General features: G+C 56.2%; 3 protein-coding genes across 5 annotated transcripts; 1 reads left to right on the forward strand and 2 right to left on the reverse strand.

The window, feature by feature from the left end:
- Positions 1-136: 136 nt before the first annotated feature.
- ZBTB48 (zinc finger and BTB domain containing 48) lies at positions 137-6600 on the reverse strand. 2 transcript variants are annotated; one of them, XM_010722725.3, is made up of 9 exons: positions 5792-6598; positions 4580-4691; positions 4062-4154; positions 3534-3620; positions 2914-3068; positions 2158-2294; positions 1557-1721; positions 1314-1402; positions 137-977 (listed from the first exon to the last, which is right to left on the reverse strand). In XM_010722725.3, the coding sequence occupies exons 1-9, from the start codon at positions 6496-6498 to the stop codon at positions 681-683; spliced, it is 1842 nt and encodes a 613-aa protein (XP_010721027.2). In that variant the 5' UTR covers positions 6499-6598; the 3' UTR covers positions 137-680. The 2 variants fall into 2 exon arrangements, with proteins under 2 accessions (XP_010721027.2, XP_085098411.1); XM_085242285.1 differs by having other exon boundaries at positions 439-977; positions 1557-1803; positions 2914-3031; positions 5792-6600.
- Positions 6601-6722: 122 nt separating this feature from the next.
- On the reverse strand, positions 6723-11778 carry TAS1R1 (taste 1 receptor member 1). Of its 2 annotated transcripts, none has more exons than XM_085242282.1 (6): positions 11552-11778; positions 11143-11449; positions 10178-10966; positions 9495-9707; positions 8967-9087; positions 6723-7879 (listed from the first exon to the last, which is right to left on the reverse strand). In XM_085242282.1, exons 1-6 carry the CDS (start codon positions 11686-11688, stop codon positions 6948-6950), a joined length of 2499 nt encoding a protein of 832 aa, XP_085098408.1. In that variant the 5' UTR covers positions 11689-11778; the 3' UTR covers positions 6723-6947. The 2 variants fall into 2 exon arrangements, with proteins under 2 accessions (XP_085098408.1, XP_085098407.1); XM_085242281.1 differs by having other exon boundaries at positions 8967-9090.
- Positions 11779-11786: 8 nt separating this feature from the next.
- Positions 11787-16365, forward strand: NOL9 (nucleolar protein 9). The gene is made up of 11 exons (XM_085242283.1): positions 11787-11978; positions 12063-12288; positions 12381-12695; positions 12775-12871; positions 13375-13472; positions 13753-13914; positions 14113-14401; positions 14771-14882; positions 15243-15420; positions 15615-15748; positions 16061-16365. Exons 1-11 carry the CDS (start codon positions 11787-11789, stop codon positions 16187-16189), a joined length of 1932 nt encoding a protein of 643 aa, XP_085098409.1. The 3' UTR covers positions 16190-16365.
- Positions 16366-16808: the final 443 nt, after the last annotated feature.

The raw sequence follows: 16808 nt of genomic DNA on the forward strand, positions 1-16808 counted from the left end.
ATGCTTCCTTGGATCGTGTTATTTCAAACATTTCAACTTTAACTCCCCACATCTGAAAACAGGAGCTTAGGGGATGGCTCTGCTCCTCTGTCTTTCAAGCTGAGTAACAGCTAAATGAATTCGGTGGGGGAGAAGGTAAGAGAACACACCATGCCTTTAATGTAGTAAAGGAACAGTAATAAGCAGCAGAAGCTTAACAAAACCACAAGGCATAGATTCAATTGAGGAAATGGGTCATTTCAGCACGTATAAGGAAAGGGACAGTGTCACACTCTTCTGGAAGAGCTTTAATCATCAGCATAAAACTAATGGAGCAAGGTAAGAGCTAGCACTGGAGCTGCAGGTGAGCTCGCCTTCCCTTCCAGCCGCAGCTGAGAGCTCATTAAAAAACAATCCACAGTATTACACGTATGGAGTCATCAATCACATCTCGTCTCATACATTGTATGTACATTTATTTAAGTAGTTGTTCTGAGTAGCTTCATATTTCTTAATTTGATACCTGATTATCACTTCATTAGAAATATTCTTTGCAATCCGGGGTTGGGATCACTATCTTGAAGGAGGAGGGAGAAGGGCTGGATGCACAACTTAGAGCTCCCGGAGGCCAAAAAGAACAAATGTAGCAGAGTCACTCTGGCCCGATGCTTTGTTTGGTAGGAAGGATGCGTACAGTCACGTTATGTTCCACAGTCATCGGGAATTGTTGTAGTTATTATCAGTGACTGCTCAATCACATCTGCCGTGGAGAAGTTGTCATTTGAACAGAGTCTCTGCACAGGGATCTCCTCGGGCAGGGGGCCGTGGGACAGGGACTCCACGATGACCTCAGCTGAGCCCACCTCCAGCTCCTGGGGTGGCTGCAGTGCCACCACCACCGCCTTCTCATCCTCAATGATCAGATTTCGAAGCTTCCGCTGCCGGGGGTTGTAGTTCTCCACCCGGTCGTGAATCTCCATGTGGCGCCTCAGGTGTGCCTGCAAGAGGGAGAGAGGAGCGCGAAGGGTTTGCCTGGTGTGCCGTGCTTCTCTGAAAGGGAGGGCTGGCAAAAGCACAGCAAGACACTCCTGCACCGCAGAGCACCAGGTTGTAAGGGCAGGCTGCCCAGCAGTGAGCACAGCACCCCCGTGCTGCCTGTACTGCCTACAGCCCTAAGAACACCCAGTGCAAAGAAGCCTGTTTGCAACCTGGGAATCTGCTTGTGTCACTCACTGCAGCAGAGCAACCCCGGGTACTTGTGCCACCAGCAGGCACGTGGTGGGAGTCACACACGTCCCAGCACCGAGCTGTGTCCTACCTGAGCTGTGTCCTACCTGCCGTGTGAACTTGTAACCACACTCGGTGCACTCAAACTTCCTCACTCCCTTGTGCCTGCGGACGTGGACACGCAGCTGCTCGACAGCTGAGAAGAAAAGGAAGGAGTTCACAGCAGCCTGCAGGCAGAACAGCTGCAGGCCCACGCTGTGTGAAGCACTACAGCAGAAGGGCCATCGAGACGTGGAAAGGAGCACAGCCTGGAACAGTGGCACAAAGCCACAGCTGTAAGCTGAAGGTACCTTTGAATGTTTTCCCACAGATCTGGCAGAAGTGGGGCCTCCCCTCCTGGTGCCGACTGGCGATGTGCCTCAGGAGGGGCCCCTTCTCTGTGAACCTCTGGTCGCAGAACTCACAGCTGAAGGGTCGCTCCCCGGTGTGGGTCCTGTTGTGTTTGTCCAAACTCGCTGCCGTGAGCAGAGGGAGAGAGAGCTGCAGGTCAGCAGCGCGCTGGGTGCCCCACTTTGGGCACAGGCACATCGTGCTACGCTGGTGAGACCGTGTGCTCTGTGCCAGGCAGGTTATAAATGCTTAGAGTAGGGAAAAAGCAGGAGCTGCTTGCTCTGAGCTAACCATAGTTGTGAAAAATTCACCAGTTTTCCTCTTTTTGTGCTATGGGAGTAAAAAAAAATAAAGGGAATGTTTCCTTCTGAGGTGTTACCCTACCTACACAAGAGCACACTGTGCTCTAGAGGGAAAACAGAGGTTTCTCAGCACAGCTGTCTCAGAGGTTGCAGATAGCCATGGGCGGAGCAGGGTGCTCAGCACTACCAGCTCTCAGGTGCCCACTTTGGATAGGAGAGGGGGGCTGCAGGTACGCAGTGCTGTGTGCCCAGGGGGTACCTTGTGTCCTGAAGGTTTTGCCGCAGAGGTGGCACTGGAAGGGCTTCTCACCAGTGTGTGTACGCAGGTGCATGTTGAGGTTTGCTTTCTGTGTGAAGGCGTGATGGCAGAACTCACAGACGTAGGGACGCTCGTTCCTGTGAGCAGGGGAAAGGCAGCTGAGCCTTAGGCAGCCCCCAGTTGGAGAACTGTCACCTGCATCTCTGTCTCTGTCTGACACTAGCTGTCGCAACTCTCTCAAAGCACTGCAATCAAATCCTACTTCAACTTATCTCAAACTAAAGAATTTTGCAGGGACACAAATGCTCCTCTGCACCCATATGCTTCTGAAGTGCAGAGCTGGTGCTTCCTGCCTCTCAGGCACCATATAACCAGCCCAGGAACCAGAGCTCTAAGGGAAGTGTGGAAAGCTAACACAAACTCACCACTTCAAGGACAGGAATTAGCCAGGCAGGAGAGCTGATGAGCTTCAGCCATCACCTGCATCATTATCCTTAGAGGATGTGCAAACAGTACAAGTTTCCTTTGGTAGAGAGGCAAGCAGAACTAAGGTTTGGCCACTCACCAACAGCTGTCAATACCAGCAACCTGCAGTTGTCAGAAACTGTTGCACATCACCTCCAAGGAAACTGGAGGGCAGCAAGCACCACTCAGTCAGCCCACACACTTCAGGAGGCTCCCCAGCACCCACCCCACAGGAGCCTGGATAGAAGGAGTTCATTAGTGACACAGAGGAGGGAAGAGGTCATGTCATACCTGTGCTTGGCTTTGATGTGCATCTGCAAGCCGTTGCGACTTGAGGCTCTGTGTCCACACTCCTCGCAGACAAACAGCTTCTCTCCCCGGTGTTTGAATGCCTCATGCAGGCGCAGCTCTGTCCGAGACAGAAAGCACTTGGAGCAAGTTGAGCACTGCAAGTCCATAGGAGAGCTCAGGGTTAGGCAGCTCACCCACACACAGCTCACACTGTGCACCCAGAACAGACCTGCTCCCCTTGCAGCACCAACTGTGCCATGCAAGATGCACCCTGCTGCACACTGCTGATGTGTTGGGGCCCGCCTGCAGCAATACCAAGCTTCAAAATGCTGAATGGGATGACACAGCCAGCCAGAACTGAAAAGCTGGTCAGTATCTATGGATCTATCAGTTAAAAAGAGCCATGAGGGCTGCTCATTTACCCAAAATAAAAACCATTTCCAGGAGCTTTTCAGCATTCCATAACTCCCTGCCTTGCTTAGCAGAACCAGAAAGGATAATGGGAATTACTCTGTAGCTCAGAGCAGGATAATTCTCTCTCAAGATCTCTACAGTACCGCAGAGAAAGCATTAAAAAATACCACCTCCACTCACCCCACCTTGTGCCATGCTCCCCTTACCGCATGGGGCTTCGGTGCGCCATGCAACTTTATCATGTGGCTCTGCAGGTCCTTCTTCTGCATGAACTGCTGCACGCAGGAGGAGCACTGAAATACAGGAGAGTCAGCTTCCAGCCACCTCACAGTGACTGCAACACGAGGAGAGGATCAGTGACATGCCTGTACAACTGGCACAGGAGTCGTTCTGACACAAAGACAAATCTCCAGCAAGGCAGTAGGTGCCCATGCTGCGGAACCACGGGAAGAACTGTCTGGCTCAGGTTTGTCTCAAGAGCCTGTTCCAGCTCAGAGACACTTGACAGCTCACAGGGAAGGGACCCAGTGATGGCAACATTAAGGACAAGGAGAAAGGCAGGCACCGGGGAGAAAAGCAGTGCTTGCAGTCAGACATGATGCACTGCAAGCACCAGGTGGTGACACAGCCCCCGGTACAGCACCTGCCAGGCAAGGCCAGGCTCCCCAGAATAGAAAGGCACGCCTGCCCTGCTCGCCCCAGCACCAGGCTGTAGAGCTGTGTGCACTGCTGACCTTATAGGGCATCTCCCCCGTGTGCGACACCACGTGGAGTCGCAGTTCCATCCGCCTCTTGAACACCTCCTGGCAGACAGAGCACGTGAAAACCTGCAAGAGAAGGAAGGCATCAGCTTCTGTGTGAGACAGGAAAGGAAGCCAAGAGTTGGACATGAAGCCAGCAGCTATCCCAGCAACTGAGAGCAGCATCTGCCATCTGGGCACCGTGCCTAGATAATGTGTTTCACCTGCACTGCAAAAACTCATATCTCTTCCAAGACAAAGAGTGCTCTCATGTGCTTGGGAAAAAAACAAAGAAACCTGTGAGAAACCATGTGCTAGCATGTCATGAACAGAAGAGCTGCTAACCTCTTGGACTTTGGTCACGTTCTGGGGGAGCCAGAAAGCGTGCTCCAATAAGGAGGGGTTTTGTTAGCAGCTGGAAAGAGGGTGAATTCTGCTTCTGCAAAACAGCACTTGCAGCTGCAGCTTTCTCCCACCCCCTGAGGAGACTGGCGGTGACTTCACACGTGTACCTGCTCAGTTCGGCTCATGCAATTTCTGGCTTCGTGCTCCAGGAGATTCTCTTTTCTAAAATAACATTTACCACATTTAGAGCATTCAAATGGCTTCTCTCCAGTGTGTTTCCTGGGAAGACACAAATGCAGAGCATCCATTACTGACAGAGTAACAGCAGCACTGAGCTCCTGAGCCCGCACTGGGAAGTGCCCACACAAAAGAGCACTCGCTGGTCTGTGTGCTCCAGCACTTGTGCTTTGAAGGGAGGATGCAAGAACCCCACTTGTTGTCTCTACTGCCAGCAGCCTGAGGCCTCACCAGCTGCCTCTGCTCTAGTGTGTGCAACAGCTGCTGATGAAGCTGGAAAGCACCATTTAAAGCCTCCTTTTAACACACTTCTCCTGATCCCAGGGTGTCCACAAGCACCTCCATGTTCCCAGAGCATACTCCATCACCTTGCTTGTTGCAAGTGTGAGCTACTGTATGGGAACTGTGAGCCACAGCCTGAATCTCTGATTGAGCACCTGGGGAAAGGACCCGGTCAGCACTGGGAGCACAGGTGAAGGCAATCCAGCTGTGTGATCAGAAGGGGTGGAGCCTGGCTGCACCTCTCTTAGACCTCATTAAGGGTTGACTGCTACTGGGGAAGAATCTCTGGTTGGAGATTCCTCTCCTGAGGAGTTCTTTCTGCAAGCTGAGATTTTCAGAGACGGGTGAGTACCTTTACTTTTCCTGTGAAATACCATCCTACCTGTGCTGGTCCCTTTGTTGTTACATTCTTGTATTGCCCTTCTACCATGTTAATCTTTCTGATTGTAACAGCTACGCAACCCCTGCTCATTCTGGAAGCCTAGGAGCTAACAGCTCCATGCATTATTCTCACCAGAGCCAAAGGAGTTGGCAGCTCCTTCTGCCTTCACTACCATCCTCCCACAGCCCTTGGGTCCCCCCAAAGGGCTCCTGAGCACCTTCACCCTTCTTTGTGAGCTGCGCTGGCTGATGCTCACAGAGCTACAGCTCCCAGCAGCACGTTGAGCGATGCCTCCCACACTGCTTGGGGGAGCTGAGAGCCCCGAGGTGCTGTGGGGACGCCCAGATGCCCAGCCATCCCTCAGCAGCACCCACCAGCACCAAGCAAGCAGATCCCCTGCACTGCTGAGCCTCTACTCAGCTCCCACCCTGCCGGGATCCCCTGCTCACAAGGAACAGAATGAAGCTCAGAGCGTTACCTGTTGTGCACTTTAAGGTAATATTTGCTGAGGAAGCTTTTATGACACGTAGGGCACTCCACGGGCACCGCTGTGCCTTTCCTGCTCCCTGCTGCCCCCGCGCCGGGCTTCCCTTTACTGCGCAGCGCCTTCTTCTCGGGGAGGGGCTCCGCGTCGCTGTCCCCGGTCCCGCCACCGCCTGCCGCCGCCACCGAGGGAGAGCTCACGGGCGGAGGAACGGGCAGGATCACCGCACTTTCCGGGCCGGGCCGCCCCGCCGGGCGCTCCCCGTCCGGCACCGCCGGGCTGAGGACCTCGGGCGGTTCGGCGGGGCGCAGCGCGGGGCCGGCGGCGCGGCGGGGCCGCTGCCGGGCGGCGGCGGGGCGGAAGGCGCGGCAAAGCGCCACGGCGTCCGGCACACCCAGCAGCTCGGCGGCGGCGAGCAGGCGGGCGCGGTTGTGCGCCGTCAGCGCCAGGCGCCCGGTGTAAAAGAAGTCGAGCAGCAGCTGGAAGGTGTCGGCCAGGCCCTCGGGCAGCGCCACCGGCCCGGCGCCGCCGCCGCCGCGAGCGCGGAAGAAGCGGGAGCAGCTGGCGAGCACCGGCCAATGCGCGCGAAACTCGCGCCCGCCCACGCCCAGCGTCGCGTCGCAGAACTGTCCGGCCGCGCGCTGCCGGTTCAGCTCCCGCAGCACGCGCACACTGTGCGCTGCCGCCGCCGCGCCCGCCATGGCCCCAACGCTACCGGGACCAGCGCCGCCACACCGCCATGGCGGCCGCGCGCCGGATGTGACGCAGGCGGAACTGGAGCGCCGGATGTGACGAACAAGGAAGTGACAATCCGGATATTACGAACAAGGAACTAAAATGCTGGATGTGACGAAAACGGAAGTAATGAACAGGATGTGACGAACAAGGAAGTAGAACGCCGGATGTAATGAACACGGAGCGGCGCGCCAGATGTGACGAAAAAGGAAGTGATGTTTCGGATATGACGAACAAGGAACTAAAATGGCGGGTGCTACGAAAACGGAAGTGACGCACACGATGTGACAAACAAGGAAGTAGAACGCCGGATGTAATGAACACGGAGCGGCGCGCCAGAGTGACGCTCCAAAAAAAACGCCGCCACCGCTCCCGGAAGTGACGTGCCGATGTGGCGTTTGGCCCGTGGCGGCCGTCAGTCGTCGCGGCGCCGCGTGTAGCTGCGGATCGCCCGCTGGAAGCGCTCGGCCGTATTGAGGTGCGGCCGCAGCAGCACTACGAAGCCCTTCGGCAGAAAGTAACCGCCCAGCAGCGTTGCCAGCGTGCCCAGCGCACCCAGCACCGCCGTCAGCGCCGCGCTCCGCCCGCGGAAGGCGCTCCGCGTGCAAAGGACGGCGGCGGAGCAGGCGAGGTGCAGCAGCAGGCTGCAGGTCAGGCACTTGGCCTCGTTGTAGTCCGCCGGGAGGTCCTTCCCCGCGTAGCTGAGCGCGAAGCAGCCCAGGCTGAGCAGCACGTTGTACAGCATGGCGGCCGTCTCGCCGGGCGCGCTGCCCGCGCCGCACTCCAGCACCACGCGCTCGGCCGCCACGCTGTAACGCCTCTGCGGCCCCGCGGAGCCCGAAGCCGCCGCCGCCGCCGCGCACAGCACCGCCTGCGCCGTTGTGTTGGCCGCGATGAACAGCGCCGGGCCGCCGCGCCGCTGCCAGGCCTCGTGCAGTGCCCGCCACCGCGCGCTCAGTTTGAAGATGCAGACGATCTGGAAGCAGCGCGTTGCCACACACGAGAGGAAGACGGTGAAGCTGATGGTGAAGAGCGGGAAGCGCACCAGGCACGAGAGCCAGGTGGGCTCCCCGAAGTTGAAGAAGATGCTGCTGCAGGCGCAGGCCAGAGTGCCCAGCATGAGGAAGCACATCTTGCCGCCTGCTGACCTGACCACCGGTGTGGAGGCGTTCCGGGCAAAGAGCGCAGCCAGCCCTGCCGTGAGCAGCAGCAGGAGCGCGGTGGGGATCAGCAGCACACAGGAGAGGGGATCAGCCCAGGATAGGAACTCCACGGTCCTGTTGAAGCAGGTCTCGCTCCCTACGGGTGCCCACTCGTCCCTCCCGCAGGCCTGGCAGGCATACAGGACTGGAGAGAACAGCACCCAGGTGGGAGCCACGGCCCAGGTAAGTGATTTGTCCTGGTGGGGCACCCTGACCTCACGCCTCTGCATCCTCAAGCACCTCCCTAGAGCTGCTTCTGATTGTTTGCCTTCCCCTCAGTGCTTCTAAGCCTTCAGAAGTAAGGAGTTTCCTTTTCCCAAAAGCCCATTGCTTGGGAGAGGGACGGTGACTCGGGAATTATAGGGTGTAGCATTGTGTGGCTGGAGCAGCACATAGAGGAGAGCCCTGGGCTGCATCGTGCCTGTGGGCCCAGTGGGACTCAGCTGAGTGGGACAGGGCTGCAGGGAGCATGGGCTGGGAGACAGAAAGGGGTTTGTGTACACAGCAGTGGTTTGCACTGGCAGTTCTCCTCTTGCAGGTGAGAGGACTGATGTCTTTTGAGGCTCCCCACTCCCACCATTACCAGAACTGGCATTTCTGCCATCCTCAGTGCAGACACCAAGGCTGTCAGGGACCAGGAGCACATATTGGCAAGGTATTTATCATGGTGGCTTGTGAGTCAGTGCCAGGGAAACCCTGCCATCAGCCCCAGGAAGGGGACATTTCCATATGCCCCAAGGACTGTGGAGCTGCTGGTGACCACATAGTGCGGAAGCACTGAGTACCATCTACAGCACAAAGGCAACACTAGGCTGAATTTCCCTCCCTGAGGATGTGGCTCAGGAAGCAGCTGTCAAACCAGACATCCCTTGTCCCCTGGCCACAGGAGAAGGGGGCTCTGCTGGCACTATCTCTGCTAGTAATTTGACTGCACGGAACCATCTGTTGACAGTATCCCTTGGAAAGCACAGGGCTGAGTGCAAGGCATGAGCTTTGCATACCCACAAGTAAGCAAACAGAGAAGCCAGACTGACCACATTTAGGTGAGCTCTGAGGTTTTTTTACTGCTCGCAGGAAGTTTTTTTTTTAAAAAAAAAGTAGCAAATGTGGAGAATAGGTGCAGAGAGAGGGTAAGGCAGAAGCAAGGAACTGGTGTGATGAAAAGGAAGGGTGCAGATAGAGAAACTGAGCAATAAGGAAGGGGAGGGAGAGGCTGCCAAGGGTTTACTGACCTGTTCTGTTCAGGAAGGTCCCTGCTGGACAGGCCACACAGCTGAAGCAGCACCTGTGGCGATTCTGCTGCAACCTCATCTCCCCGGCTGCACAGGGCCAGGAGCAGATTGAGACAGGAGCCTGCTGGGAGCACAGCAGCCATCAGGCAGAGGTAGGGCCTGTGGGGCAGCATGAGCTGGGTGGGCGAGAGGACAGACTGCAGCCCTAGATTAGTGAGCACTGGACAGCTGGCTGCTGGCCATCAGGACAGATCCTGGGCAGCAGCTGGGAGCTTGTCATGTTGTCCATTTTCTAGATATACTGGGAAAATCAGGTTGTTTGATGGTAAAAACAGGGGCCCTTAGGTTCATGTGCTCTGCTTTTTTTTTTTTTTTTTGATAAATGAAGGTTGTTACTCAGAATGTAGATAACCATCTGTACCCCCCCATCTGCCTTCACGTTTCTTCTGCTCTGGGGAAATACCCAAGAAGTAATGTTGGGGAGGTAGTTGGCTTGACAATAAATAAGATTTGAATGCAAAACTGTACCTGGTGATCTTTTGTGTGCCACAGGATTTTGCTCTGGTCAATGTGCAGCTGATCAGGGTTCACAGTGAAAGCTCCAACCACATCAAAAGCCCAACTCCGGCCTCCCCAGTTCCAGGCAATGATGTTATAACCTTTACGAATGTTCCCGTTGGCATCAAATGAGATCTGGCTCTTGTGCAGGCTGAAGTTTACCTGCTTGATTTTTTGAAGGAGCTGTAAGAAAGAAGAGTAAGAGTAGAGCCCTTCCTGATGACAAGGGAATCTTGCTTTCAGAGAGGGAGGTGCTAGCAGTCCCCTCTCTGCCTTCCTCTCAGATTCTGTTGTAAGTAGCACATGTCCAGCAGCAGCAGATCTCTTCCAGGTTTCTGCAAGGGACTACAGACAGAAGAATGAGCGTGAGCTGAGAGTGTGGGTCTGGATCCAGGCTGCTCTACCTGTGGCAGCTGGAGCCTACAGAGAAGCTGCTGTGCAGTGACCAGAGGGAAGGCTGAAGGCAGTCTCACAGGGCTGTTGGCACCAGTTAAGGGAGAGCCTTTTTTGTGCCAATCCCATGTTGCCAGAGGCCAAGAGACTTCGACCTCTGAGCAGCACAGCCCTATTGTCTTTGGTGCAGAAAGGATTTTCAGAGATGGGAAAAATCTGTGCTGCAGAGGGAACAGGGGCCTTTCTCACCTTGCTCTTACCTGCCAGGGATAGACTCTGCCTTTGCTGCACACCCCTGAGGTACAGCCCAGCAGGTCATGGAGGCCGTGGGCCACCGCATACACAGCAGAGTACACGTTGTAAGAGGCCTGAATGTCATATATGTCTGGGGTACCAGCAAGCAAGTGACATCCTGGGCAGTGCTGGGTGCAGTTCAGCTGGACTCCTTCACTGCTGCTCAATTCATTTTCCCCCACCAGCCCTGTGCTGCCAGCACTTCCAGACACACCACGTTCCTTTTCATTTTCCCAAGATTCGAGGCGTTTCAGCAATGTGGGCTCTGCCTGCTCAACCGAAATGCCAATCACAGAGCCGATATTTCGGATGCCAGGCACCTGCCAGATGGTCTGGGCTAAAGACCAGTCTTCAGAGCCCACCCACACCATTCCCGTGATGTTGTTCTGCACCACTGCCTCAAAGAAGGGCTGGGCATTCCTCCTGTTGGAGAAGACCACAGTGACATTGACCCTGATGTCCACGAGGATTTGGATCAGCTTGTGGAACTCTGGGCTGCTGGCATCCTTGGTCACGGGGATGACGCCTCGGTAGGCAACACACACCTCGCTTGTGGCCAGCAGCTCGTAGAGGGCGTTCAGCCCATCCCTACCATAGCTGTTGTCGCTGCCCACCAGAGCGACCCAAGTCCACCTGAAGTGCTGCAGCAGCAGTGCAATGGCCTTCACTTGCTGCCCATCGCTGGGGATGGTGCGCAGGAACGACGGGTAGAACCGCTTCAGGCTCAGCATCTCCAGAGAGGCTTCATAGCTGATCTGCAAAGGAGGCCAGGAGAGGGGGTGGCACACGGGGGGGATCTGCTGCCCGGGCGGGAGGGAGCAGCAGCACAGGGAGCAGAGCTCGAAAGCGGGGCCGGGGAAGCAGCGGCCGTTCTGGAGCGAGAACCTAAGCAATGCTGGAGCACGTATTGCCGCCGGGCAGCGGGACCGACCTGCGGCACGAGGAAGACGCCCAGGATGGCGGCCGCGGTGAGGGCCAGCTGGGTGCTGTCGGGCCCGATGACGGCCACGGCCCGGGGCTCGTAGCGCCGCAGGGCGCTCGGCAGCTCGATGCGGTGCCGCCCCTCCCGGCCGAGGGCGCGCAGCGTGGCGTGCAGGTTGGCGGCCTCCGTGCAGGTGTCGTGGATCTCATAGCCCAGCGTGACGTTGGGGAGGAGCGCGCTGGAGTTGTTGATCTCCTCCACGGCGAAGCGCATGGTCTGCGAGAGGTGGTAGCCGTGGCTCCTGAAGGCGGCAGCCCTGCGAGCACAAACGGCGTGAGCAGCGCCGGGGCGCGACGGCGGCGGCAGGGAACGGCGGCCGCGCTCCTACGGCGGCTCCCGCGGCCCCTCGCTCACTCACACGCCGCAGCCGCGCGCCAGCGGCCGGCCGGGCCGCAGCCCGTGGATCTGGAAGAGCCCGGCCAGGCGGAAGTCGCCGCGGCTGCTGAAGGCGGCGGCGCAGAGCCGGGCGCACAGCAGCACGAGGAGCGGCGGCATGGCGCGGGCGGGGCGGGGCGGGGCGGGCGGCGCCTCTTGAGGGCGCGGGAAGGGGCGGGGCGCGCGGATCTCGCGAGAGCGGCGCAGGCGAGGCCGCCATGCCGGCGCGGCGCGGCCGTTCCCGCCGGGCTCCGAACCGCGGCGCTGCCGGGGAGGGCCGCGCCGAGGCCGCGTGGCGGGAGTTCGCCGCTTCCTTCGCGCGGGCCGGCATGGTGTCGCCGGGCGGGCCGGCGCTCGCGGCCGTGGAGGCGGCGGAGGGCGCGGCCGTGCTGCTCCTGGGCCCGCAGCAGGTGCGCCGACCCGACCCGACCCGACCCCGCGGCCGCCGCCGCGCCGCCTCCGCCTGACGCCGCCGCGTCCCCGCCGTTCCGCAGGCGCTGACGTTCAGCGGGAAGTGCCGCCTCACGTGTCTGTACGGCGCCGTGCGGGTGCTGGGCTTCGCCGTGGCTCCGCACCAGCCGCCGCTGCCGCTGCTGTCGCCGCCCACGCACTGCGCGCTGTCCCTGGAGGCGCTGCCCGCCGCCCGCGCTTCTCACGCCGACCCCCGGCAGCTCCGCACCGCCGCCCGCCGCGCCCTGCGCGCCCGCCGCGTCCGCCGCCGTGAGTTGGGGGCGCCGGGGGGGCGCGGGGCCGCCGCCGCCATTTCGCGGGCCGCCGCCGCCATTTCGCGCTCCTCTCCCGCCTTCCCGCAGAGGCGCGGCTGAAGCTGATGGCGCGGTTCTCTCCCGAGTGCGCCGTGGTGCTGCTGGAGCACCTGGACACGGCCGCGACGCGCTTCCTGCTCAGCCTGCCGCCGCTCTGCCGCCTCTTCGAGCCCCAGGTGAGCCTCGGCCCGACCCCGCGCCGCCCCGACGGCCGCGCCGCGCGGCGCGAGGACGAGCCCGACGTGACGGCCGAGGCGGCGGTGCTGGCGGCGGTGGGCATCGTGCCCTGCAGCCCCGAGCGGGGCCTGCTGCTGTCCGACAGCACGCTGTGCGCCCTGCAGGAGCTGCTGCGGGTCTGCTGCGGTGAGTGCCGGCCGGCTGCGTGCTGCTGCGAGCCGAGCGCTCGGCGGCGGGCCCTGCAGTGTTTTGTGTTCTCTGCTAGTGGAAGACGAAGGCGTTCCGGTCATCATGGTGTGCGGTCCGAAGAGCATCGGCAAGTCCACGTTTAACAGATACCTGATCAACCTGCTGCTGAACCAGTGAGTGCTCCCGCGCTCTGCAGCTCCTTAAATGCTGCGTGTGAACTGTGGGAGAGCGAAAGCTTACTGCCAGAAACGGTTTTGTCGCTGCAGATTCGTGGCAGAGCAAGGTGTGCCTTTTGTCTTGGCCGTTGCCTGCTTAGCATAGAGGTTAGAGTTTATAAACATTAAGTTACTGCTCTTAGAGTGCCCCAGTTAACATAGAGGAAGGGTAAACTGATTGGTACCACCTCTGATTTGTCATTCTGACTGCTTTCCTGAAGACTGGACGGGCACAGAGCTATTGCAGTATAAGCACAAGGTCTGCAGTGCGGGGTAGCAGTGCCCTTTGAGTCCTTGTCTCAGCCCTTCCCTTACTTGAGGGAATGTTGCACAAGTGTGGTTTGACTGTGTCCAGTTTAATTTTGATGACCCAGAACAAAATCATTTTGCTTCTGCTGTATTCAAAGCAGCGTTCTTTTTCTTCTCAGTGGGTGCTAATGTATGGGCTTCTTTCGCTGCAGCCTTCCCTCTGTTGAGTACATGGAATGTGACATAGGGCAGACTGAATTCACGCCGCCTGGATGCGTGTCTTTAAGTAACGTAACGGAGCCGTTTCTCGGTACGTGCTTTGCTGCTTCCTGTCGTTGGCAGAAACATCTGATGTTCCCAGAAGGTGCTTTTTGGGTATGGGCTGTGTGTACTTTGGGGGAAGTTGCTACGTGTAGCAGAAGTGCATATGGAGAATAAAAGGCCATAAACGTTCTCTTGCTGAGGGCATCTGAACTCCACGTGCAAATCTTGATAAGTAATGTGGAGCTGTTCTCCTCCCTTGGTCTTTCCTCTGTGTGTTAGCGGAGAGAAGATAAGTGGGAGTGCCAGAGATGTGCTTTCGTTTCCAGGTCCACCATTCACGCACCAACGGACGCCGCGTAAGATGGTGTACTATGGGCAGACCAGCTGTGAGCAGGACACAGAGAGATACATCGATGTGGTGAAGTACGTGTTCAGCTCCTACAGGAAGGAAGTACCTTTAGTCATCAACACTATGGGCTGGGTGAAAGGTAAACACAATGAATCCATTCTGAAGGGGTGGTGCAGAGGGAGCGTAACAACCTGACAGTGTGTCGCCTCACTTTGCAGAGTCGGGAGCGTGAAAATAGAGCTCACTCCACGCAAGCTGTTGTTGGTCTTCTGTAACAGCGTTCAGACTAACCGTGTATTCTCAGCGACAGTAACCGTGTATTCTCTGCTCCCTGAAGGTGAGGGGTTGCTGCTTCTGACTGATATGATCCGGCTGTTGTCGCCCACCCATGTGGTTCAGATGGATGTGTACGACTGGAAGGCCATGGCTCCGCTCACCCCCGAGAACGTCCACCTGGCTCCCGGGCTGTACACCAAGGGCAAGCAGCAAGCCAAGGGCAAGCGGATGGACCTGAGTGCAGCAGAGGGCTGGAAGTGCTCTGAAGGGGAGGAAGATGCGTCAGCTCCTGAGTATAAACTGCTCTACGTCCACCCTGAATTCCCTCGAGCTGGGGCTGCAGGTGAAGCGTAAGTGGAAAATAAGCGTTGTGTGGTTCTTAGCTGGCTCGATAAAAGTATGCTTAGTCTTGGTAGTAAATGCATAGAAGAGAACTTTCATGTTAGCCTTCAGAGCCCCATTAATTTGGTCAGAGCCCATGAGGCTGTTTATTCTCTTGACAAGTTTGCTTGGGTTTTGATTGAAGTTTTTGGAGGAAATTGTTGACAGCATTTTCATTTTATTTTTGAGTAGGGGAAGGTGTGAGGAACAGAAAGGGGATTATTTGTTCCTTCCTACCCTACTCCCAGTAATTACGGCTAATTATGTAGACTTCTACACCAAATGCAGCTTCCAATTAGAACTTCCACTTCTTGATTTTTTGTGTTTATTTTTTCCAGGCGAGTGCACAGCAGCATCTTACGTGACATGTCCATACTGGGTTACTTGGGGCAGCTGCAGCCCCCAGATGTGGCATCCGTCCTTCCGCTGCACAGCCTCGTGCCGTATCAGGTACGTGGGCCTTCTGGAGGGGGTGGCAGGTGCTGCAGGGGGTCTGGCTGTTGGGAATTGAAAGCTGTACTGTGAATGTGTTTTGGAAGGTGGGGGAAAAAATGCTTTGTAATCCAAGGTAATCAGCTGATTGGTGCTTTTAATTAAAAGACAATGTTTTTTGTTACGGAGACACTGTGGCGCGTCTTCTGTGTGTTCTGCTGTTAGTGCTGAAACTGTTGTGTTTGCTGTAATGTCTATTTGTAGATGTGGTTGGTGGCTTTCTAGATGGGTTCAAGTTCAGGTTAAGTTAAGTACACAAAACCGATGCTGAGCTGTTGACACAGTGTGTTTCTTTTTGTTCTTTTCCTTCCCCCTCAGGTACCTTTTAATGCTGTTGCACTCAGGGTTATTCATACCGATGTTGCTCCTACCAACATCATGTATGCAGTGAATGCCAGCTGGGTTGGGCTCTGCAGGATACCGGATGAAATCAGATGCCAAACTGCCGGGCCAGTGCTGCTGACACAGACACCCATCTGTGATTGCCTTGGCTTCGGTGAGTGAAGCTGGGAAACCTTAAGCCGTGTTCTCACGTGTTGTATTTTGAGCTGTGTTGCAGAATGGTGGAATTATCATCTCTTTCCAAAAACAACTGGAAAAGTAGGATTAGGTTCACGTTTCCCAAAGCAGATTCTGAGTGGGTTATACAAAATGTGTGGGCCAGCTTTGGCTGAACGCTGTGTTTTTCAGGAATTGTCCGAGGGGTTGACATGGAGAAGCATCTCTATCACATCCTGACCCCCGTGCCTCCTGAGAAGCTGAGAGTAGTGAACTGCCTTCTGCTGGGAAACATTGCTATTCCAAACTGCATTTTTGTGAGCCAGGTAGGAGTTGCCTGGGAGGAGGGTGGAAAAACTGGTGTAGGTTTAATCTTGCTGGCAAATTTTTGCTTTCTTTGAGGCTTGCACGTGTCCAGAGCTGTCTGGACACTAGCATGTTGTATCCTGGGAAATTGCCCTTAATGCACAGAAGCAACCAAGAGAACATTCATACTTTTCAGATATCAACATAGGGTTTGTTCAGTGGTAGCTTTCTTGTATTCATCACCAAACGCTGCTCTATTTTTAAAGGGAGGTGCCTTCAATTGAAGGCACTGATCTGTGAAGTTGTTCTACTTTTTGGTTTTGTTTTTCCAGGAAGGAATTGAGGGAGAGATCCCTTATGTCACATCTGAGTATAACTACAGCATTTTGGGGTCTGGGAAGCTGAGAAAGAAGAAGCATTTCAAGAAGAGGGAATGCACGTTCCAGTGTGATTACACTTGAAGCCTTTGGACTTTGGAGTGCAGGATTTGTTTTGTATGGCAGGAGGCCTGGGGTCCACAGCTGCAGGAGATCCCAAGCAAGCGGCTGATCTGTAGATACTAAAACATCATTTTTAACAGTATTTTATATTTTCAGTATGTATTTTGGTGTTTTGTAATAAATGAGTTGAAAACGTTGGTTTGGTTTGAATGCCTTCCAAAGCCTGCAGTGACATGGATGTGGCTCATGCAACCCATGGGTGATTGGCAGAAGCTCTTAATTAAAGCAGTCGTGCTCCTGGCTGAAGCAGTGCTGGAGCTCAGAGGAGTGTGAGCCCCTGCGGCAGGTGGGTGTGAGCCTAACTTCACAGCCTTAGGTCTGCTTTACTCGTGGTTTTAAGAGTGTATGCTGGTCTTTCTCTTGCCCGTTTTCTCCTGAGTTTTTGGTGAGCTCGGTGCCTCTTTGCTCAGACTGCAGGTGGGGTGGTGATGCAGCAGAAGCAGTGATGCTTTGGGGAAGGTGGAGGGATGGATTGGGCTTAAAAGCCTCGAGTGCAAGTGCACGTATCCTGTTGTAGAAAACTGTGGTGTGGGTAGAGGAATGGATGTGGAGAGGGATGTGTTGCGTGGGGCAACAGTGT

Source organism: Meleagris gallopavo, chromosome 23 (genome assembly GCF_905368555.1).
Source record: "Meleagris gallopavo chromosome 23, MGAL_WU_HG_1.1, whole genome shotgun sequence".
Taxonomy (NCBI): domain Eukaryota; kingdom Metazoa; phylum Chordata; class Aves; order Galliformes; family Phasianidae; genus Meleagris; species Meleagris gallopavo.